Source organism: Tinamus guttatus, unplaced genomic scaffold, assembly GCF_059628265.1.
Source record: "Tinamus guttatus ecotype Peru unplaced genomic scaffold, ASM5962826v1 Tinamus_guttatus_pri_ptg000503l, whole genome shotgun sequence".
Lineage (NCBI taxonomy): Eukaryota > Metazoa > Chordata > Aves > Tinamiformes > Tinamidae > Tinamus > Tinamus guttatus.
In genome coordinates this window covers 144,021-169,289 of record NW_028289037.1, presented here as the reverse complement: position 1 = coordinate 169,289, position 25,269 = coordinate 144,021, and the positions used below count along the sequence as shown (strand labels likewise).

At 40.5% G+C, this 25,269-nt stretch overlaps 1 protein-coding gene across 1 annotated transcript; it reads left to right on the top strand.

The window, feature by feature from the left end:
- Positions 1-1,230: 1,230 nt before the first annotated feature.
- On the top strand, positions 1,231-8,412 carry LOC104577160 (sterile alpha motif domain-containing protein 9). Its single transcript, XM_088533449.1, has 2 exons — positions 1,231-1,292; positions 3,660-8,412. The coding sequence occupies exon 2, from the start codon at positions 3,661-3,663 to the stop codon at positions 8,386-8,388; it is 4,728 nt and encodes a 1,575-aa protein (XP_088389575.1). The 5' UTR covers positions 1,231-1,292; position 3,660; the 3' UTR covers positions 8,389-8,412.
- The last annotated feature ends 16,857 nt before the right edge of the window (positions 8,413-25,269 follow it).

The window sequence follows — 25,269 nt, the reverse complement described above, 5'->3', positions numbered from 1 at the left end:
AGCACATTTATTGAACAACTACAGGGAAAAAGCCTGCAGAACAGAACAGTCGTGGTAAGTACATGTATATTTACTTAGGGGCAGGAATAATTTATGAAGAACTGATGGCTCAGTCTGATAACATTTCTTTTTCTCTGAGACATTAATTTCATATGTGAGGTGATCTGTAACCTACTAAAACAAACTCTTCTCATAATTTATGTCTTGTTAAACTTCTGCACATGAAAGTTGTCTGTTAAAAGATTTCAGTGAAATAATGCCAAGGCACATACTTTCATTCAACATTACTCTGCAGCAATAATTTGTGGCAGAGTTACTCTGTGCGGAGGAGAGAACCTTTAAAATATTTCAGATGGCCAGAATAAATATCTAGCCAGTGAGGTGCAACTTGGAAACGTTGCATCACAACTAGGAAATGAAAGTAACCCACTCCGGAGCTTTCTCTCATAGCGCGGATTCTGAACAGTTTCAAACAGAGAGTAACTGTTTTAAAGCACATACAAATGTTTGCTTCTGTGGAAGAATAAATTTGGCCTGTATTGCAGGGATACTTTTGGTGGGTGTGAATGTTGTATTTTACATTGCTGGGCTGGACTGTCTCGGAACTGAAGTGCTTTCAGTTTCTTTTCTCAGCCTCTCGGTATCCTGGGTGGGGTTACTGGTGAGTATGATAGTAGTAACTTCAGTTTTGGATTAAAAGCAAACGGTGAGTCTACTCCTCCTTCTCCTCAGTATTATTATAAAACATGTTTACCATGCTACTCATGGACCATGCTAGAGAATGGCATTTTCAGGGTGGCATTTTAAAGAAATAGGACCAGGTGTTTCTGTGTGCAAAGGGTGGGATGCATGAAGAGAAAAGGCAGCAGTGGCTCCACTGCCAGCTTCCCTGGACAGCAAAACTGTTTCTATCTCTACTGCCGTGGATCATTAGTGAAACCTGGAGGCCACTTGGCCCAAACTAGAAGGGCAGATGTTTTCCAGAACTGGTTATGAGGAATCTTTATCATTACTTCTCACTAAATACGTGGTTTAGAAAATCAGGTGATAGATTGAGGAAGGCATGTTGCTAGGCTACCTTGGATTCTGAAAGCTTCTTTTCTTTCAGGAAACAAAAATTCTTCACTGAAAAATCTAAGAAGTCTCCAGATTCCTGGAAGACTCTCCAGAATACCCGGTTCCGAATAAGAAACTTAGGTGGAGTAGACAGGCACCACTAATGCCTGTCACAGTAATTTCAGATAAATGAATATAATTCTCCCAAAGGAAGCAGAAGGATAAAGCAAAACAAGGTACTTCTAAAGGAATTTTTTTTTTGCCTCTTTCTTCCAAGTTTCTTTTTTTTTTGGCGGGGGGAGGAGGGGTGCAAAAAGTCCTCTTTTACTCAAACCAAGTGAGTTGCAAGATGCTTTTCTCCCTGGCTTAGAGATTAAGCAAAGTTCTAATTCTGTCTGCTATGCACTGGACAAGCTTCACTAAGACACAAAACATCAAAACTTCAAGCAATCAAAAAAAATATTATTCCATTAATCCCTGTTTTCATGCTTTCCCCCTACACTGAAGAGTAGATATGTTAACTGAGCACTTGTCTAATGTTTACCCATTGTACTGAAAAAACTGAGGTGATTTGCAGTAGAATAAACCTTCTGCAGATCACCTGGTTCCCTCAAGGTACATTTACCTATTCAGGTGTTTGCAGATGCAGTGATGCTGCTTTCTTTAGCTCAGTGGCACATTACAAGATCTAATTTTTGCTACTTGATCCCCAACCTCCATAGTTATGAGACTCAAACACATCACTGCTTCAGAGACTGCATGCACAGCAAGGCAAGGGCACGGCTCATTTTCTGGTGCATTCAGGTATTAATGGGTCAGGCCAATGCATGCTGCAGGTCTTAAAGTTCACTTTTAGGAAAAGCTATTTCTACCGGCAGTGCTTGTTGAGTTGCTTATGCTCTTGCACCATCATTGCTAATCGTGCCACCATCTTTTCTTCTGCTGTGACACAGACTTAGAGCTGACAGCAGCACGTTGGCAAGGCTGGCAGTGGCAGCAGCAGTGCCAAGAGCAGGGGGAGCAGTCGCGGGAAGGAAACAGGCACGGATGTGGTGGGGGACTGTGGACTCGGCACAGGACAAGGCTGCTGGTGCTCCTGGTGGAACAGGTCCCATGTCAGAGGAGCACTTCCATCATTTCTGATAGGGCTGATAGCAAGGATTGGGTATTAAGATCTCACTATGGACAGGATCAGCCCAGTGTAACTCCTGTTGTGCTTTGAGAGAGGGAAACAGAGTGGCTCATTGCCAGTATGGTAGGATACTTTGAGCTGGGAGGTGGGATTTTCAAAAGTGACTGCAATCAGGGAGCTAACTTGCACTGACCTTCAGGTTTTATGCACCTCAATTTTGAAAGTGACACTTTCAGACAACACAGCAGCTAGCAACCCCAGCTCGCAGTTACATATTGCTCGCAGCTCGCAGAACATATTGCTGAGGGGGCATGTCAAAGTTTGCTTGATACCTGAAGTCCATACTTATGACTCTGCTTCCTAAATGAAACCCTCTCCCTGGTTATGAATCAACTACCAAGAGTGTGTCTGCATTTTGTAAACTGACAGAGATGAGCTCCAGTACTTCTGCTCCAGTAGTGCAACAATATAGCGCAGAGCACTCGCTGAGGTGGCTTGTTAGGACACAAGACGCTCTAGCTTGGGTTTGGCTCTACTCTTTCCCATTCCACGGTTTCTGTTTGACTCCCAAGCCAGGCAGAGTTCATCTGCATGGCCTGCAAGACACCAGGAAAGCAAGCCCTGGAGCACCCTGCAACTGCCCTGCATCTAGTAACCATGTGGGACAGCTAGCAAGTATCCTTTCCACTTGGGAGTTTATGTTGCGGAAGGCCAGAGTTATGCTACTGAGGTGAAGTGGTTTCATCATTGCAAAGCTAACATAAATGGGGAAAAAAAAAAAAAAAAAAGAAAACATTTCTGCAAATATTGCTTCACCACTTGATTTGGTTTAATTTGAGAAACTTTAATGTATGTGAAATGTTCTGAAATGGAGTATGGAAGTGGATTTCCTTTCATTTGTGAGATAGCAACAACAAAGTAAGCACCGGGGTATGTTTCCTCCCCACCGTCTCTTCACAGTATTACTCATATTCAGATTCTGTACCTGACCACACATAAGGGTGAAAAAAAGCTGGATTTCTATGAGTGTTTGATTTTGCTTCTCCACCAAACTGTGAAACTTTTGAAGGCTTGCAAGTGTTTTTGCGCCTAACCAACCTTATGACCACAAATAGATGTCCCAACCACTGCAAATAGGTTTCAGTGACAATTTTTGTGTAGTGTCAGTTGCAGACCTGGTTTAAAAACAAGACTGAAATAAAACTGTTCTTTAAGAAAATGAAAATTTTTACCTTAAAATAAATAGTTAAGAAAATAAAATCTCTATCTTAGAAGAAAATCTAAAGCCAATGCCTTATACATGATTTAATTTCACACTTAACTTTGCCAGCTCAACTGACCTAGCATTCAATTTGGCAGATTACACTAATGAAGAAATTAATGGTAGATAACAGCAAGGAAAAATGTGTTATTCAATTAATATGTTACTAACACCAAGTTTTTGGTGATGTTTTTTCTTTTTTCTCTAAAGAATGGAAAATAACAACACTGAAGAAAATGAGAAATCAAAGTTGTATCAAAATGTTGACAACTGGACAAAAGAGCAAGTCAGACAATGGGTAGTTGAAGAAGTTAAGATTGACAAGAAGCATGCAGAAACTCTGTTTAACCAAGATGTTACTGGTGCTGTTTTGAGACTGTTAACTAAAAGTGATCTGGTAGAAATGGGCATAACTCATGGGCCTGCTCTTCGAATTATTCATGTCCTGAGACAGAATAACATTCTACCTGAAAGTTCAAACCAAGCTGTGAGACAAGAAGACACCAAACATGATCCTGATGGCAACGGAGAAGACAAAGAAACTGCAAAACAGAACTCCAATAAGAATTGTAAGACTGAGTCCCTAGAAGACAAAGCAGAAAAAACAACGGATGCTAAAGAGGATGCCTCAGAGAAAGCACTGTCTAGCAACCAGTACCCAACCAGAAAGACCTGTATGCCACATCCTTTTGATAATTTCCGTGATGGTGCTCGATATATTTACCATAATATTCTTAACTTCCCTGAAACAGGACCACTCAATCTCATCGATCCAGCACATGAGTTCAAATTACTCACCAACACAGATAATGCAAAAGAAGAAGATATTATGATGAAATTTAGCAACGAAGTCTTTAGATTTGCTGCAGCCTGCATGAACTCTCGCACAAATGGTACTATCCATTTTGGAGTTCATGATAATCCACATGGGCAAATCGAAGGAATAAAAGTTACCAACAAAGAAGTGTATATTGACCATTTTAACAAATACATTGGAAAGTATTTTGGGGGGATGTCCCAAATTGCAAAAGCTTGCATTAGACAACCTAGATTTGTGGAAGTATTATTACAAAATGGAACTCTATCAGACACCTTTGTCATTGAAATAGATATAGTTCCAGAACACTGCCTTTGTGATAAAAAATATTTCGTGACCGACACATATGTATACAAAAGTAAGGACTGGAACAAAGCTTTCTTCATCCGGGACGGAGCTAGTTCCAAAAATATTATTAAAAATTCAAAAGAATCGGAGTTTTTTAAATCTAACTTGACATCTTTAGCAAATTCTCGTAAAAGTCAAGAGGAAGCATTTATCTTAAAGCAAAAGAAGAGTGGGAATGAAGGACGAAAACTAGCTAGTCTGCTCACTGGTAACAAAGACTTGCTAGATGACTCCTATTATGACTACTACATTTTAGTAACAAACAAGTGCCATTCAAGTCAAGTGGCACACTTGGACTTTTTGCAGGAAATAAAATGGTTTGCCGTGCTTGACTTTGATTTTGAATCAGAAGTGAATGGTGTATTCAGTACTTATAAAAAAAATCGAAATGCCAAAATTCACTTCCCAGAACATTATACAAACAAGGAGGGTTCTGTTTCTGAACAAGCTGAAAAGCTAAGTCTGCATCAGGAGACCAACTGGATTTTCTGCAATGGTAGATCAGATTCTGAAGGCAAGCATCCACCATTAGATCCTCTTTCATGGCAAAAAGATAGGGCTGCTGATGTTAGAAAAATGATTTCATTTCTTCTACACAAAGATGTAAAACAGAGTGGGAAGTTTTTAGTAGTGTTTCTTCTGTTCTCCACAGTGGAAGATTCCATGGATCTCCTTACTGAGACATTTATGACATTTTACCAGGAATTAAAGGGACTAGAAGACATGCTCTGCATTTGCATTGGCCCACATACCTATCAGCGATGGAAAGATCTTCTGTGTGCTAGGCACTTTAGTAAGGAAGACCTTTCAGCCAGATGTATTTCTAATTTAACCCTAGAAATGGTAAATGGTACCATCACAAAATTAAAAACAGTGACACAGTCTTCTGTAAGACTCCTACCTGCTATTGGTGGTTCTACTGTTCTTCTAAAGAAGGAAGAAGACTCCTTGGCAGCATTAGAAATCCTTTGTGTAAATGAGTGCAAAGACACGGAAATAGAGAAGGATACAGAGAAATTTAATAAATTCCGGAAAGAACGGGAAGAAGATTTTTATCGAGGTGGAAAAGTGTCATGGTGGAATTTTTACTTCTCTTCTGAAAATTATACGTCAGATTTTATCAGAAGAGACAGTTATGGAAAGCTCAAAGAGCTAGTTATGTCTTCATCTGAGTGCACTAATCAATCAGCTGTAGAAATTGTCAACCTTTACCACCACCCAGGCTGTGGCGGGACAACATTAGCTATGCACATGCTCTGGGATCTCCGGAAGCAGTTCAGATGTGCTGTTCTGAAAAACAAAACAAATGGTTTTGAAACACAGCTGACAACTTTAATCACCTATGGAACAAACAGCTCTACAGGCTATACACCAGTGTTACTTCTTGTGGATGATTTTGAAGAGCAAGAAAACATCTATATTCTGCAGAAGGAAATTCAGAAAGCTGTAGCAGAAAAACACATTCACTCTGCAGGTCCTTTAGTGATCATTCTGAATTGTATGAGATCTCAGAATCCTGATGAAAATTCAAATATCAATCCCTTGAACAGTATTTCTCTAAAACAGCTGCTCTCTCCGAAAGAGCAAAGGGCTTTTGAACAGAAACTAAAAGATATTGAAGAGCAGCATTCAAATCCTGACAATTTCTATTCATTTATGATTATGAAGAAAAACTTTGATCCACAGTACATTGAAACAGTAGTAAAAAATACTTTGAATAACCTGGATACTACCACTAAACAAGCAAAACTTGTTTACTATTTAGCATTGTTAAACTCTTATGTAAGTAAATCTACAATTTCAATATCACTATGTGAAGAATTCTTAGGAACTAATTCTCGAGAGATGGGCTGCAATAAAGATAAGCTGATAGAAAAGATAGGAATTTGTTCCAATATTCTAATATATACTCAGGTACAAGAATACACCACATACAGAGGTCTGCGTATCATTCACTCCATGATAGCATCTCGCTGTCTAACAGAATTGAAATTAGCCTATGACTTGTCTAAAAGTGAAATTACTTTGCAGTTATTAAAAGAGGATTTATTTTATGAGACTTCATTAGCAGAAGACAAACTTATTCGTGATATACAAACCATGCTGATTACTAGACGTCGTAAGGACCATGGTGATGAGGCAGACACATTGTTTGCCCCATTAATTGAAGCCATTGACTGTGAAGAGAAGCGTGTTAAGGTGACAGATGTGTTGAAACAAGGATCCACTAGATTTAAGCAAAATGCTTTCATTTGCCAGGCCTTAGCAAGATACTTCTACATTACAGAAAAGAATTTTGATTCTGCATTGGACTGGGCCAAAAAAGCCAAAGAAAGAGCCCCACACAATTCATACATATCAAACACGCTAGGTCAAGTCTATAAAAGCAGGCTAAGATATTGGCTTGAGCGGAAGAGAAAGAGCGCGCACGTGACAGCTGAGGAACTGGACTGTATCCTGGAGCTTGCTCAGAATGCTGCACAGGCTTTCAGGGAATCTCAGCAGCAAGCTGAAAATGCAGACAGGGAACAACCTTCGGAACATCTAAAGCTTAAAAAAAAGTTTCACACATACAACACTGCTGGTTATCTGGGAGAAATAGAAACTTGTCTTTATGTTATTGATGCCCTTCAGCTTGTTCCTTTGTTCAGCAAAGACCAGTGGTGCAGAAAACAAATGGCTATGTGTCTGTCAGGAAAGAAGTTAAATATCCCTGTCACAGAGAGCAAAATGTCTGAGGTCCTTGCACGTCATTCCAGCCTTTTAAAGAACTTGCAATCGCGTTTGAGAAGGGCACTCGACTTTATGGAAGATTACTTTGTCTTTTTCAAAACACGGACCAATGAAAGAGAAATTGCAGAAAAAAAAATATTGGAGAGGGTTCAAGAATGTTTTACCAAATACACAGAAGCATTTTGCGATTCCAGTTTTGAGCAAGTGAAAAGTGAGCAGATCTCAAAGTGGACCTTGGCTCGGCGTAGGGAAGCATACAGGGACAGTCTGGTGGCTTCTAAAGCAGACTCGTTTTCTGGACTTTTGGAATACCTCCACAGAAATCGCGAAAATGCTGACAGAGACCTAGAAGACATAGTAGCTGCCTATGAATTTTTGTGTGAGGAGAATCCAGATGCAACTCTGAAAGAAAAACAGAATTTGATTTTGGCAAATGTTGTTCTCAAGTGCATTAAACCTAAATCCATCAAGGTGCATCCTTTAAAAAAGCTGAGAAACCTGCTTCTAAATATTCTAGAGAAAGCAGAACTGTCCTCACAGTGTGTGGAGCCTTTCTTCCTAGCCTCCTTTTTGTTCTGGCCTGAAAATCCAAAACAACTAAATGAAGATTCCAAGGAAATGGCAAGCTATGTTACCCGTTTATGTGAGTCTTTCAAAGAGCACTATGGAACTCTGCGTCATGCCAAGCTACCTCTGGCTCATTTCTATCTTGGGAAAGGCATTGGTCTCAACAGATTTGTTCACAAAGGCAAAATAGATCAGCTCTTTAGCTCACTTCCAGAAGAGCAACTGAATTGCCTCTGGCAGAAAGGAGATATCTGGAAGGAAAAGGCTGTTCAAAATCTTTTGCTTCCTCTGCAAGGAAGAGCTGAGGGTAAGACTATCTATGCAGACTACGGCGGTAACGGAACCTTTAGGATACCAGTGCAGCCAGTTTCCTCATGCATGTTGAAAAAGGGCCCGACTATAGAAAGAGTGACTTTTTACCTTGGGTTTTCCATCGCTGGTCTCCAGGCATACAACACTGAAATCTGTCATTAAAATAAGAAGCAGTCCAGCATTGCTGCCACAAGGCTTCTTAGACGCAGCTGTTCTTTACATTTTTTGTCAATAATTGCAAGTGACAACTTCTGCCTGCCCATTATATTTCATTGTCTCCCCACCATCATAATCACTGTTTGGACAATCTGTTGGACTAAAATATTGATGCAGTTAAATTTGCAGTACTGCTCAAAGTTCTTCTTGGGTTGATCTATACATAAGAAACTGTTCAGAAATGAAAAAAGAATTCTGAAGAATACTTCGAAATTTTAATAACAAAATGAAATGCCATCTCTGTTAAGAACCATGCTATCTTGCTAGCATTTTTGCCATGTTTCTCATGTTTCTGTGTAAACGATATATAAGCAAGCAATGTATTTTAGAAAACGTTTATAATTTAACATGGCCTCATGCTTTGTTATACCTGGTATCACCTTGGAATAAGAATGAAAATGCCATTCAGCTGCAAAGCAGCATTTTGTCCTCTGCTGTCACTGTACACAGTTGAGTAATGTAATCCATCTATGTATGGACCTAAGTTAAAAGCCAAGCTGTACATCTCATGGGAGGACAGTAGGGTTTTTTTCCCTTTTCAGGGCATTTCAGGGCATGTGAGTACTAAAGATACAGCTACTTTCTGCTCTGTAGTAAAAATACACATAGCAATTGGAAGCTAATAGATTTTTTAATATATATTATTTCTCTTTTTATATTATTTCTCTATTATTCTTTCCTTTTTTTTTTCTTTTTTTAATCTGCTACTGCTTTAGGTAGAATTGGGTCTTTCTTTTTATTATAAATTCTGTGAGTTAGTTCCAGCAATAAATTCTTGTCAAAAATGATCCTTGCAAATACATGGAATTAAAAAGTTTTAAATGGTCATTGATTCATGCATTATTTTCCTCATGGGTATGCCTGCTGTGTTAAGACACAATTAATGTAAAAAAGTAACTACTCTTAAGAAAAACTATATTTCTGTTGGTGACTATCTGTAATGGTGAGTGTCTCTCACTGACTCTACTTCATGTTATCCTGTATCCAGTTTGTTTCTAATATGATACTTTTATTACATATAGCATACTACATGAACATTTCATAGTCATTGATTATTTGTTGTATTTAGTTCTTAGGATAATACTGTGCAATTTAACAATCGCTAAGCTATTTATCTTTCCAAATAAAGTTTTACAGCAAGAAATGTGTCGTGTCCTCAAGGCAAATGAAAGTTTCAGACTTCGTTTCAGTCAGTCACATGGGATTTTTGTGCTCAAAGTCAGAATAGCTGTATAGTATGGATATTTAGTAATAAACCTTGGGATTTTGCAGAGCGCATTATATGCTAGGCACTTCAGTACAAGCCTGCGTGAATTTACAGAAAAAATAGATTTTATTGTTTTTATAAGAATGTTTGTTATAAAAGTGCATTTTTTATCAGCAGTAGATGATGAATAAATACAAACATTTGAAAATATCTTTAATTATGCAAACATGAAGTGTATTTCATGATATATTGCACATACAATAGCTGGGAGAATTGTTTTTACCTATTAATTCCTATTACATTACTTTGTAAGACCATTTTCTTCTTTCTTCATAACTCTGTAAATCTTTGCACTTTGAAAACTAAACTCCCAGGTCAAATATTTGCCTCACAATTATTTTGTGTTAATTAAAAGAAAAAGGTTCAGAAACTTCCAAGAGTGAGGTCAGGAAAAAAATATGTCATATTGCTCATATAAACAATGGTACTAGCTTTTTCTAGCCTACTCAGGCATTCTTTTGAGTGGGGTTTTATTCTTGTAGGAAATACATCTGCATTAGTCTACTTTCATCAAGTTGCAAGGCCTGAAAACACTGCCATTTACATATGGGCATATACAAATTCAGATTTTAACAGCAGAGTTTAGGCACTCCCTGAAGTTTCAGGTCTGGGCTGCAAACAGCCAGGTCTAAACTGAGAGCTTACCACTGTGCTGAGGCTGGAAACCTGAGGGAAAGAGCTTGATCCAAGCGTACAGGATCCAAAGTCAGGTCACTAAGAAAGTGGGAGGAAAGTGGGGAAAGTGACCAAGAAGCTCAATAGCTCAATCGGGTTGTGCTTTTTTTTTTTTTTTTTTTTGTCTCATGGCAGCTCCTGCAGAGAACTACCAGGATCCCTGCTGTACCCAAGGAGTATTTGTGGAGTCTGAACCCTTATGCAGCAGCAGGAGATCTGGAATCTGCTCCTGGAGAAGTGCAAGGCATCCACAGTCTAGGGGGCAAAGTTAGAAGCGTTGAGGCTCCTTCTCTGTCTAAATTTAGAGACAGAAGGACAACATGTAAGGGGACTTCACAGCTAGTGACAAAGAGAAGGGAAACAGACTGGAGCGTGGCTGCTGGGATTCTGGATAAGAGCAGTGACAGAGGCTACACAGGTAAAGAGGGGCAAGAACTGAGAAATATGAAGGAAAATAAGGCATATCTGGGGAGCCAAAATGCTCCAAGGGAGAAATGGAACAAAAAAGCACACAAAGAATGGGGGAAGTGGGAAGATGGGAAGTGAAGAGGATGGGATGGCGTGGGATGGGACGGGACAGGAGCAACATTTAAGACTATAGAGAAGGAGTTTCAAACTGGAACAAGGGTAACACATGGAGCAATGGCTGTGGGGCCTGTGAGGAAAGAATGAAGAAAGGGAGGGAGGGAGGGAGAGAGGGAGGGAGGGAGGGAGGAAGGAAGGAAGGAAGGAAGGAAGGAAGGAAGGAAGGAAGGAAGGAAGGAAGGAAGGAAGGAAGGAAGGAAGGAAGGAAGGAAGGAAGGAAGGAAGGAAGGGAGGGAGGGAGGGAGGGAGGGAGGGAGGGAGGGATTGTCTTCCAGTAAATAAAAGGCTGCTGCATAGGTGACAAAAAGCGAAGGTAGCAAAATGTTCTCAAGGCCCAAGAGGGACATTGAGTAAGGTCTGAATTTGCCTTTAGAAAGACTATCACTAGAAGTGCTGAAGTCCTGGGATAGACTGGGACATCAAGGGACTAAATAAAGAGAAAATCAATAGATGATCCACTCTAGAATGGACTAGATGATCCCCTAAGCTCTCTTTCAGACTTATATGATTGTTAAGTAAGGAAGACCTGAGAGGATCAAAATCCCTTGCCTAGGACTGCCATTATTTAAATGATCCCCGAGGTACTTATGACACCTTCTCAGACTCCCATACATTTTCTGTGGCTCTAAACACCTCAGAGCAAAGCCCTGCATTCCCCTGTCCTGCCCATTGCAAAGAACTCCAGGCAAAATCTGACCGTAAGGAGATGTTGCAAGAAGTCCTGGTTCTTCATAGATCCCTGAGGAGCCAAGCTGATGTGGAGAGATAGCTCTGTGCCCCCAAAACCTATCAGCTCCAAACTGTAGAATTAACATAGTTCTTGTCCATTTGATTGCAACGGAGAGTATGCCTATGCCTGAAATGTTTTTTATAATTTAAAAACACCTTTTAGTTAAAATTGACCTTTTCCAACTATCAGATACTCTAATGGATCACAGTGTCGACAAACTCCAAAATAATGATATTTTTTGCTCAAATGAGATTTATTATTATTATTATTATGCATTTTTAATTCACATTCTTAATTCACATTTTTTATTCCACCTTTTTGGCTTGTAACAACTGTCTATCCTTTTGCCAATGTGTGTATGACAATTTCAGTTTTAAAAGAGTTAGTCTTACATGCAATGAAAACGTGTGCTTCCCCTCTGCCCATATGAATGAGGACTCCTAAGAAAGAAATGGAGATTCCTACGAGAATAAGAGAAGGAAACATCCAGAAATCACAAGTAAGTTTATGTATCTCGATTCACATTTTTTTTCAATAAAGATTCATACGAACTCCAAAGATCTTTACATGTAAGATCTTTATAAAATTGAAATGCCTACTAACAGCTGAAGAAAACCTGGACAGCAACATGTTTCTTTAATCTATGGTTTACCCCATGTGTACCTCTACTTTATACGTATCTCTCCCAGATTTCTACATATTTTGGCGTGCAGAAGGGGCCCAGGCCCCTGGGCCCTTCATGGCCAACACGATGCCATGAGTGTGAGGTGATACTTTGCGTGTGTGCAGAAAAAGGCTATGTATATTCAGCTCTTAAAGTGCAGCCTGGAGCCCGCCATAAAGGAGAGGGCAACAAAGAATGGCCCGGCCCGGCCCGGCCCGGCCCGGCCCTCTCACAAAATGGCAGCCGGGCGGGAGCCGCGGGGCGCCGCGCGCGGGGCGGGCGGCAGGCGGCGCTGTTGCCCCGCGCACCGAGCCGCGGCCGCGCGCTCCGCCCCGGCCCGGCCCGAGGCCCGCGGCGGGGAACGGCCGTGTCGCCGTCCTCGGCACCCGCCGCCATGGCCGGGTCGCCGTCCTCACACCTGCCGCCATGGCCGGGTCGCCGTCCTCACACCTGCCGCCATGGCCGGGTCGCCGACATCGCCAGCAAGCCGGCGGCGCTGAGCTTCACGCGCGGGGCTCCTCGGCTGGGGAGCCACAAGCACTGCCCACCGTGCAGTCAGAGCAGCAAATCCCCACTGCTCCAATTTGGGGACACGTTGCTGCAGAGACCTTGCTTTCTCCTCAATTCTCTTGGCCTGTTTGCACCACAAACCTTCAGTTCATGTAGCCTGTCACGAGGTGCCTTCCAGCTTCCTCTTTGGCATTTGCTTCTTCCTTTTATAAGCTCAACATGAAAAACGTGCTTCCTCCTACTCCATGCCTGAGCTCCCAGAAAGGAGCTGGGGCAGCACGCGTTCCTGCAGGGACCCATGTTTCGGGAGCTGTGCCACAAGGGAGATGACCTGAACTACGACACCAACGTCAGGGCAGCTGCGGGAGAGGGCTGGTGTTGCCACAACTGGGTCAGCAAGGTGTGAGGAGCACGGAGACCCATGAATTAACCATGGTAGTCACAAAGCTGAGGAGTGAGAAAGAAGGGAAGAAAGACCTGTCCTCTAGCTAGCTTACCACCTTCTTCGAAGATACCTCCTGTCTTTGAGTCTTGCTGTGTAGGGAGATGAGAAAAGAGAACAAAATGACTGTATAGATTCAAAAGGTCAAGACGGATTCATTTTGTGAGTAAATGTGTAATGGGAGGTATGAGCTTCCAGTGCAATTGTTCATATATAAGAAACGAAACAGTTGCAAGGATTATTTCAGACCTATACAATACTATGACTGCGATGCCGTGTGAATTACCACCTCATGAACTGCTCAGCAGAGAAATAGCAAAAAGCCACAGCTGAGATCCACGTTAAAAGTTCTGTAGGCACCAGCAGTGAAGATTTCAGCCTTTGCGTTTCAATGTTGGCTCACATCAGAGTTTCTGATGAATTTCTGATTCAAAAATGGAAATTCCCAAATAGAAATGGAATTTCCCAAATAGAAGTAGAAATTTCAAGGTAATGATGGTAAACACGGCCACTGGATAATTCAGAAGCTACATTTTGGTATATCAATTTTCTTATTGAACAGGACAATTAAATGGCAAGGATAAAGCATGAATAAGCCATGTTAAAAGGAGGAATGAAATGAAGTTTTAAAGGCCAGCCTACTTGCGCTGTTTGTATCATTTTGTATCAAACAAGTAGAGTTTGACAGAAAAACAAGCAAAGCCAACTAATCCATATGGTGAAATTTGTTCAAGATGCAGTCATCAAGAAAAGGCAAGAAAGAAGAAACATAAAATGAGTATAAACATAGAGAAATCAAATCTCTTGCAAATGAGCTGAAATGTAAAGAACTCGCGTCCTCCAGTGTGCCAGTAAAGCACTCTAATATGTGAATTTTCCATTCCAGAGCCATCCATCCCAATTATCACCACCTGGAGATGGTCTTGGGTCAACTTTGTATCAGCATCGGTACCTCACCCCGATCTGTGAGCATCTAACTGTTAAGAAGCCCCAGGAAAATACAATCTATTCCAGTAGCACAGAAACAGAAATGAAAAGACCTCATTACCATTTGAATTCACAGGTTTTTCTGTGAGATGCACAGTATTTCTGATATTGACATCAACAGGATAATTTGATGAGTAAATGCTCTTTAATGATTAAGGGATTAAAATCAGACACTTAATCTATATAAAACAGCGATGTTCAGAGGCAAGATAATTATTGAGTTAAAATGGATTTAAGGTAGTAGCTTCTCATTCTGCAGCCTCTAAATGGGGCAAGGAGGCAATCCTGCTGACTGGGCTGATTATTACATCTTGCCTGCTGAAGAGTTCACCACCAATTTATAGTGGCAGTGCAATAGGCTTTTAAAAGTCCAGTTCTCAGAAGAAACTGATGAGTGCAGATTGTTGACAGATTTCTAGTGTGATTTGAGGTTTCTTGCTTTGTTTTTATTTATTCAAGTTTATGTAGGAAACAAACTTAGAATTTTTTTTCTTTCAAGTTACCATATTTTCTTTCTCCATTAGTGTTGGCTGCGTACTTGTGAAGTTATAGCTGCTTAATTCAGTGGCTTTGATAGTTTTCTAGGGATTTTTTTTAGCACTGTAGAGTTAAGATAATTAAGGGCCAGAGAGCTGGATTCCAGTCTGGCCTGGAAATCCTCAGCAGAACTGGTGCTGACGTTTCAGTAACAAAATCATGATTGCGAGTGATGACTGAGCCAGAGGAAGCCACTGACTGGCGTCCAGGTTCCTCACTGAATTTGCAGAGTGAGGAGATCTGATGGGAAGCCCGTGGGAAGTGCTGGAGAGGACCTATCTCGCCCTCAGGGAGCACTGCCCGCCCCATCGCTTCGGGGCTGGGGGAGCCCACAGGGTCCTGCTGGAGTAACGTGCTCGAACCCTGCTCACAACAAGCGAGGGCGCCACTTAAAACTCTCATTCCTTTGGCTAATTAACGTGGGATCTGATTGGTAAATTAGCCAGTATGAAGCAGTTTCCTAGAACAGCTCAACTCTTTTCGGTACCTAAGGGGTTTTATTTTTTAAACGTGGCTCAGATATTTCTTTGCAGACTTCATCTCTATCATAGTCCCATGAGACGTGCAAGGACTCAGCACAGAGCTTGACCCCATGTACTCTTAACTCATTACTAAATATAATCACCTGTCGTGACATAGCCTCAAATGAAAACTCGTGGATATACAGTCTGATACAGTTTGTAACTATGTGATAAGCAGCCATTTGGATGTACTAAAACCTTAAGCCATGTGTTCGGTTATATTCTGGAGATTTCATACAACCTTTCTGTTTTTACATGACTCTCGGATTTGCTCACATGTTAACAGAGTACCATGCCGGTCTTTGGTGCTGAAACTTGCTCAGCCTTGTTGCGTATTTTTCATTTTACCTCTCTCTTTGTTTTATATAACTCTCCCTACACTGTCTCTTGGATAGAAATACACCAGACTTGTGTCCCCCAACAGAGCTGTGGTCTCTAAGGAAACTTGTGAGTTAATTAAAGAATAGTATAATGGGTATCGTTTTGTTTTGTTAACCACTGCCCTGCGGAGCATCGTTTCACTTCTTATATAAGTATTTTACCCCTTTCCCCCACTAGCAAATATTAGCATGTTTCTGCTAGCTGTCATGTGGGTATATTCAAAACAATACTTCCTAGATAAAATTTTGTCTTTTGAAATAGCAAGCAAATTGGCACATGAATATAATTTCTGTAGTAACTTGGCACTGTCTTCTCTGGTTGCTGGTTTTTGGCCTTCTCCTCAAAATGTTCTCGTATTGAAGCCAACACCCATGGCCACACACTGGGTGTGCTTGGCAGCTGCAGGGCCCAGATGCCAACCACTGGAATGTATTTCATGTACCAGTGTCTCTGCCTGTGGCTTGGCTTCCTGGCCAGCCCTTGGCAGCTAAACTCTCTTCTCTGCGCTCAGCTGGTCCCAGCGCTTGCTGCTGTTACAGCTGTGAAACTGAAGCAAAATCAGTTTATAGGTGAGCTGGCTTATCGGTCCAGGAACTGTTTGCATGCACCAGCTTCTAGCAGGATACATACGCTGAGTCCTTTTAGCATGTGGAGGAGATTTCCTAATTGCCTGTGTCAATTTCTGTGGAGAACGGATAGATTTGAATTGAGGAATTGAAAGGGAACTGAAATGGAAGAATGTCGTGATGCCAGAGATATCACCAAAAGGTACTTCTTGGTGTTGGCCATGGAAGCCGCAGTCCACCGAGCCCCTCAGCAAGGCGAACCTGAGAGCCAGCGGTTTCGCTGTCGTCCATTTCGAATTCCTTTTAGCTAAGGCCCCTGACAAGCACAGTGTCGGCTGAGCACCAGCTGTGTCTCTTATAAGGACTTGCATCGCGCTCTCAGCAGCTAGCTCGGTGATGTAGGCAAGGATGCATTTCTACTATTTCACAGACAAACAGAAAAAAAAAAAAAAAAAGAAAAAATCCACCTGACTAGCAAACTGCCCCATTGTCTAGCTATATTTAACAAGTAACGGAGAAAATAAGCATATTTTTCTAGGGGTGGACAGTTAGTTTAGCTTGCAAATGTACTGTTCATTACCATATGTTATTTACTGGGTAGTTTTGTAGTATGTTTATTAATGTTTGTATTTTGTAGAGCTTCCAGTATTAATCTGTTACTGTAGCATTCCACTGTGGTTTGTGTTCTCCAGTACCCTCTAGACGTTTGCATTTGCCTGGGAAGCTGGCACCTCACTAAAGACATACCAAGCAGAACACTGGAGGTGTATTTTGCTACACACCCATGATACACTAATTGACATAGCTGCAGTTACATGCATCTAAATCTGCTAGCGAAGTGTATCTAGGCTCTGTTAAGAAGCTGCCGTAAGAAAATGGGAATGTTGTATCAGATAGCGAAATACTCACCAAGTTGCACTTTGTCTGGTGCAAGTTCAGGGTAAGTTCATTGAAGGATAATCTCTCACTTCCCAAGTTGTATTTAAGAACGACTGTAACGCGATGCATAACGCAGTTCATCTTCTCTTCTGAATTATACTTAAGAACAATTACACTGACATTTAAGGAGAACATGTCCAGCGCCTACAATCTGGGACATTGTATGCCCACAGAAGAATGAAAAAAAATGTGCAAAATACAACTACATGCTCATCTGGAAGGCAACCATTAGGGAAAAAAAAAAAAAAGTAGGATTTTATGCTATATTTTAAGTAAGACGGAGCAGGGCTCTTGTATGTCCTGAGATGCAGATGGCTGTGAGGTTGCCCAGCCCACGGGCTGTCTTGATTACAGCTGCGTTCACTTTCCTTTGACACTGTTGGCTTTCATTCGGAATCAGTAGGACAAAAATAGGAAATATAAAAACTGCTTGAGAAATTGAATTAACTTTCTCTGTCTCTTAACTGTCTCTGTCTATGTCCTCCAATTAGTTTTCTAATGAAAATTAATTTCCTAATGGAAATTTAAATTCATTGTCTCCTGATATTATATTATTCGAGCTCTCCTGCTTTACAGATTTTGCTGTAAAGTTTTTCAGCAAGGCATAATTTTGGAATCAAAAAATTAAAATGTAAAATTCTGTAATATGGCTATATTTGATTAGGATCCTCTGAAACCTTACTTGAAGTGAGAGTTCCTTTCTCTAATTCTTAACATGGAAATAAATGACAGGTCTTTTAGACAAAGAAATCAAACTACTCATGTCTGCTTATGTATTATAAATTAACTGTGAAACCTATATATTATAAGCCCAGAAAAAAATCTGAATTTTAACACTCAACCAAATGCAAACCAGAAATTGTCATTCTAAGAAAGGATTGAGAATAATCCTGTAGATATTATTGTGCCCCATAGAAAAGGTTAATAACTCTTAACCTGTATGCTGAGGTCACACAAGCTCAAAAATGATAGAGCAAATCTCACTTTCTTACTACCCTTGGATTTTGATGATTCTGACAATGACTTAAGGCATTTGGGATCTATATATCTCTTTTTATATCCCAGAGAGAAGATCCAGTGAATTTAATAATAAAAATGCTTATATTTGAAAGATATTTTCTATGCAATGAATGGATAAAGCACGCTGTTAAGAGTATCCACTGAGACAAAAACAATAGTGTATTTTATAAAACAGTTGCGATCATCAGCACCGCACAGATGTTTTCTGTGAGGTTAACAAGACAAAATCTCTCAGACTTATCCCCTTCTAGTTCGACACCCACCTTCAGTTCATAAGCTGCACGCAGACAGCCATGGGATCCGTTCATCTGGAGGGGCTGCTGTGACACTGCTGCCAGGGACAGATGTGCCCCCTCTGCACAATGTGGGTCGCACTGTTGTCAGCTGTGAACTGGCCCTCAGTCTGAACCTGTGCAGCGAGCTTTACATTCTGCGCTTTCTTTTCACTCATTTAAGCACCTGAAAAGGAAAATGTACGTCTGTATGAATCTTCTTTTCACGGGACAAAAGTGTGCCCGATAAGAAGGTATCCTTGGGGATGGAAAGTCACCTCGTATGCCATACCCTGTGATTACCCAGTCATTTTCCTTTAATGGGAAGCTACGATAACATAAATAAGCAGCACCGTACAGCATTTAACAAACCTAGAGAGATTTGCTGAATCCCTCCCAGTGACATAAGAGCTAAATTTTCATTACATAAATTTTCATTTTGACATACTCCTTCTCACCTAGGGTTTTCATACATTCTTTGAGACTGCTTTCAACTTGACTTGCAAAGCACTGTCCTTCCCTCGTTTGCTGAGACACTCGCTTTCTTGCTTATATTAATCCCTGAGAAAAATGAGAAAAATGAGAAATTACTGCTTGCAAAGGTCAGGTCTCCAATTTCCAAGAGTGTCATTTGGATTTGGGTACTACATGCATTCATTTTTATTATATACTTGCTTGGTAGTTGCCAGACTTTCTATTAGAAGTTTACAGTGGAACTCTTCTCCCCGTACAGACGTTGAACACGGTCTTTTTTTCCAACATCGATCTTCCTATCTATTGTGGGGCAATCCTCCTAATCTTGACACACTATAACTGGTCTATTACTTTAAGCAAAACGTGGAAAATGAAGTCAAGAAGTAAAGATTTTAGTGAGAAAGACTGGGTTTAAATTACAGGTGTGTTGTCTTGGTCTCTGATACTAAAGGAGCTCATCTTGTAAGAAGGCCTGGCCAATATCTAAAAGGCAAAGCTATGAGGAAATTATTTTCATGTTTCTATGAGTGGTACCTTGACTTCATACCATGAGTGAATTAGAAACTAGCTGCTTCACTGATACGAGCCACTGCAGTGCTCACTGTGTTGTTTTCTGGCTATTACTTAAAGTGGAGGTCTAAACTTCTGTTGCAATTTTAACAATGCTGCTTCGATCAGTTTAAACTAGTTAATCTCCAATTTAGGCAATGCCTGAACACTTCCTTGCTTACAATTTCCTTTCATTTCAGTAACATGTAATAATCCTTCCATTCACACATTCGAAAGAATAAAACAAAATCCCGGTCACACATGGTGAGGTCAGGCTGTCTTCTTACCTTTACCTTGTGCAGCTCTGGTGGACGTATCTCGGATTCACACCAGTTATCCTAATTTGAACTAGTAAGACTAGAAAATAGCACTTTTCAAATATACATTGCTGCTTTTCAAATGTGAAGAAGCCAAATTAAGTACTATATACAACTAAAATCAAAATAGATGCGCATTTATTTTTCATACAAATTATGGAAGCTTTCTCTACTGGACAAAATTAAGCATGGCATGTTCCTTCTTGTTTATTCTGAGTGGATATGAAGGGTTCCAGGTCACCTTCTGTTAAAGTAAAGATTTGCACACAATCCGAGCCAAATTCTCCTTCCCTACTATGCAGCATTGCTATCCATTAGCTGTTGTATATACACATGGTATAGATGTTTATGTTCATAGATACTGTATCTACATATACAGTTTTACAGTATGTGGATAGATGTATGTACGTACAGAGATATGTGTACAAAATCTTGATGCTCCTGGTGAGCAAAAGTAAAACATTCTCTATAGTATATATAATGAGGGCATATTATATGGCTAGTACAAAATCTGCTGGACTTCTGGCAAAGTTAGTTGCACCAGGACAGCTTGCATCCATCTCCTGTCTCTCAAAGGCCTGACAACAGTGGGAGCACATTTTGCCACAGATCTCAACAGACAAAGATTTTGTTCCTGTTCTTCATTCCTTGTCCCCACTCCTTTTCTCTCTGCTACCTAGCCATATTTTTCCTTTTTCCTTTCCATCATCACTTCATCAAATCTGCATGTGAACCATCACTGCTTCTTTCGCTAACGCTCTCACTCCAAAACTCGCTGCTGAGCACGTGCGTGTTGCAGATTGCATGTGGCATGTCTGTGTGCATGTACAACCCTTAGAAATGTTCCTTTGTATTTATTACGCTGCTGATCCTCGGAGATGACTGATGAATCTAAGTGCAGTCCTTCCAAAGCCCAACATGAGCAGTACAGCGCACAGAAACATGCAGTCTGCCCATATTTTTTCTTATTCCTGAAAGAACATTGTGCAGCCATCAGTGTTTGTGCTTACTGGAGCTCAGTTCAGAACAAAAGGCAAAGGAAGCTAATGTGTCACTAGAGAGAAGAGTACAGAGAAGTTAAATAGTTAAATAGTACAGAGAAGTTAATTCTTAGTAGGCACAAATCACATTTCCATCAAGTGCAAGCAGTCAGCTGTTATTGTAGGTCACTAAGATACAATGAATTATTTTCTGCAGTTCGTGGAAAACATTAGGCAGCTGTAATAAAGTCAATGGTATTTCCTTCCTTACTGAAGCATTACTTCAGCAAGTCCCCCTGTTTTGTTAAAACACCATTTCATGCTTGACAAAATATCGAGTTCTTTTTATATTTTTTGTTTCTTTTATTCACATCTGCAGATAGAGAAAACATTGAGGGAAATATATCAGGAGTGGCTTTTCACATTTAGATGGATGACGATGGAACTAAGCTGAAAAGACTCCATGAAAGGAGGAAGGAGCAGTTTAGCGACCATTATATAATATACATGTTCAGTCCAGGAAATATACCACAACATAAATGTCTTTTAAAGACATTAAAACTCAGCTTAAAACTAAAGTTAAGGCATTTCATAGCATAGTCCATCACATCTATTTTTCTTTGTGTGCTTATCTACAGTTATCTGTTGTAATGCACTCAGTGTGTTTTTCAAAGTTTATCTTGCCCTATAGACACCTATTCAAATCCTGCGTAAAACAGTAAATCTAGTAAATCCCATTAGGTCAGACAACTTTTACTATTGGTTTCTTTTAAGATCTGGTAAGAATGCAGATCTTTAGGGGTCCTGGGAATTCTGGGCGAGTTGATTAAAGGATGGTAAGTTTTCTTTTGGGGCCCTAATCGGTGGTAAAGCTTTCAGAACACAGCAAACTGGGGAACAATAGGCTTGGATTGTACGTATGCAAAAACTGGTCAGCCAGCTGGCCACTCATTATTAGAGTAACACTTTTGCTTTCTACAGGGAAACAGCAGCCTCAGTGTTTCAAAAATATGCGTAGTCCTATGGATTGGCACACAAACAGTAGCAGCTGGACCTCAAGTTAGGTACCCACACTTTAGTAAGCAAATTAACATTACAGTAGAGGAATGAAAAAAATGTAGGAATTAGTATGGGTTAGGGGGCATGTTTGGATGGGAGATTACAGCATTTTCACTAGCCGGACAAGCATGAAGCTTGGATGGAACCTGCAGAAATATTTGTTGTGAATATGTTGCAAATGTGGCTCACTTTTTAATATTGTTACCACTGTATTAATCAGATGGACTTTCCTTTCCTTGTTCTCTTTCAAACTATTTTAACTTACGTATATTTTCAGCTAATATAAGTTTAGAAATGACTTATCACAGAAAAAAACTCTTCAAACTTCAGGAACCTGATCCCTGACCGAGAGCGCCAGTGATGTTCTTTTTGCAAAGATTGTTAAAATTGACATTACTGGAGCTGATAGATGCTGGCTGGAGGATGTGTTGATAATTCTCTGTAAACAGGTCATATTGGTGCCTGGGCAATAAAACGTCCAATCTAGAAACTGTGCTCTTTCTGACCTATTCGCAAAATCCCAACATAAGCCTGACCTGACAGAGAGGAGCTCTCATTTAAAGAGTCAGTTCCGTTGGTGTTACGTTTATCTCTATGCCATAACGAGGGACTGTCCTGCTCTGTTGTCCCCAAACCAGTGGACAAGGCAACTAGTAGAAGCTGCAGAAATTATGAGGAACTCACCTTCTCAAAGTGTCACCTCCTGGGTTGCTGCTGGGCAATTGGCAGGTGAGGATCCCAGCACTTTGTGTGATTAGCAAGATTTACATGCCTAGTTGTCTTCAGAATTTCTACAATAGTATTTTTGAGTATCATCCATCAGCTTCTTACTTCCTCCAGCACACAATCTTCCAGATCACATCACACTCTTTATCCATCGCTTTTGTCCATTCCATCTATTTCGATTGTCAGCTCTTTGAAGAAGAGCTTTTCTCTCTCGGGGTATTTACAGAGTGTCCAGCATCCACCCTGGCTGATGACTTCTGTTATGTTTGTGATTAGCTCTCTGTTTGGCAGCCTTAGCATCTGCAATGCGAGGTGCAGTGCTCATCATTCACATGCAGGAAAACCTCTAAATGGAATAGCTACAGAGGAGGCCTAACATGAGCTTTAGGGGAGCAGAGTTAAGCAAAGAGACTGGCTTACCCAGGCTAGGAAAACAGTGTTTGAGACTTGCTCCACAGGAGTAAAACACCAGATTCAGCTGTGGACAAAAAGCTATGGGACAGTTTAACTTGCTTCAAGAGACTTGTTTCCTTGCTTCGAGAGACTTGTTTTCTGTTTTCTTGTTAGCTTTTTCATTTATGTTCAGCTGCAGATTTTAGGGAGGAACTGGTTATTTTAGAAAGCGATTGGTTAATTCAGAAGTCAAAAACTTGTGTTTATGCTCCTGAAATAATAATATTCTTTGGTTGTCTTAATTTCCACTGTTTAAAAAGAATCTGCCTATAGTATCTGTCTGCATAGAATAAGAACCAGTGATTATTATTGCTATGGTGGAGTACTGTGTGTACTGCTATTACAACTAGTGGAGTTTTTAACATTTCATAATTTGTACTGTGATTTCTGAAATAGTCGTGAATTAGGAGCAGCAATCAGTTAAGTGTGAATCTGTATTTGCCACATTCAGGCAAGTTTCCTTCTGAACTTGTGCTGAAGCCTTGGTTCCTATCAGCAGCACCCTGCCCGAGTTCCTAGGAAGCTGTAGTGAGGAAGGGCTCGCTGTGTGTTGCAGCTACTTTCCTTTGTGCAGTTTCTAACCTCCTTCGTGCTTCACAGGACCCTGGATGTGTAAATGATAAAGTTAACACAACCAAACATACTGCTGTAAACCTTCTCTGCTCTTTTTATCTTACTACATTTTCTTGCTGCGTTATTGAGCACTGTGGACATGAATACAGCCTTGTGCAATTTCTGAGGAAGATCTGATCCTTCAGTGATTCATCTTCCAGTAAAGCAACCAACTCAGTTAAACTGCCCCTTTTTAAGGGCAGGGAACTTCAGGAGCAGACTGAGCCCAATGTGAGGTCTGCACAGACAAGCACACACTTGCCAGTGTCGCAAGGCAAGCCTGAAAAAGGAGTTCTCCAGGTGCCCTTGACAAAGCTGTGCCGTGGTGATATTTTGGATGTTGTTAGCAGCACAAGATTGCCTACGACTGGCACTTCCAGATACACACAGGGGGTTACTAGCCATAGCTGCTTAGTTAAGACAGACCAAATATGGTGTTGGCAACATGTCTTACTTGTCTTCTTGCATTCTACAAGGCTTGTATAACCTTTTTTTTATAAAAATATTCGGTAAATCCCCTATTAAAACCCTATTTATCGTAACTTTAGCACCAAACAGACCTACAAAAATCTGTGGAATTTAAAATCTACAAAAAAAACCAGCAAATGATATTAACTAAAATATAATAACCTATGAATTGCATGTTAAAAGTCACTAGTTTACAGCTGAAGTAACTTTTTTTTGCCAAAAGCATGCCTCTGTTCTTATGCTGAGAGCATTTCTCTATGAGAGCCCTACCCGCCCTGCAGTTAAACTGAGCATCTCATTGTCTCATCAAGGTTAAGATCATACAGGATCCTTAGATCATCCAGTCTATTCAGTATGTCACAGATAATCACATTTTGCTCCCTCACTGTGTGTTCTATCTTGTCTTGGGCTAAAGCATGTTTTCTAAGAAAATATCTGATTGTTTTTAGAGCAATAAGAGATTTCCCCATTTCCCCTTGGTAGTTTACTGCATGGTTAGCTACCACCAATTTATGTTTTTATTATCCTGTTTCTTCATTGTCCTAAGCAAGTCATTTTTCGGTCTTCTTTCTGATAAGGCAAACAAACACTGATTCTCTTTAGGCAGCCTGGAATAAATGTTTTTTTGCATGGTCTCCAGTTTCTCAATATTTGTTTAAAGTAGCAGATATCACGAAAGGGATTCATTTAACCCAACCAGTAGCACCTATGATACAACATAGACAGCCACCTCTGAGCTATTTTAGGAGCTTTTATAACGAAAAATAGTGTCAACCTTAAATGGACCTGTTTCCATTAACTATGAAAGCAGAGAGGAGGATTAATACATGCTGGAGCCTACACTGGGGGTGCACAGTCACGTGAAACGAATTCTCCAGCAGGACTGTGTGTAGTGTCATAGCACTGGCGACACCAACACAGTTCACAGAACTGTCATTATCCCTCTGGGCCTGCTCTCTACTCCAAATAAACATATATCCATGCCTAGGAATGTATGTATGACAGTAGGTTTTCGTGTTAAGATCCAGCATAGCCACTTAGGTGTTTTTGCTTTAATAGGCATTGTAGTTTTGCAGTTCTGATTTAATTAAGG

Excerpts from the sequence above, each read along its gene's own strand:
- LOC104577160 (XM_088533449.1), top strand. The coding sequence starts at position 3,661 with ATGGAAAATAACAACACTGAAGAAAATGAGAAATCAAAGTTGTATCAA.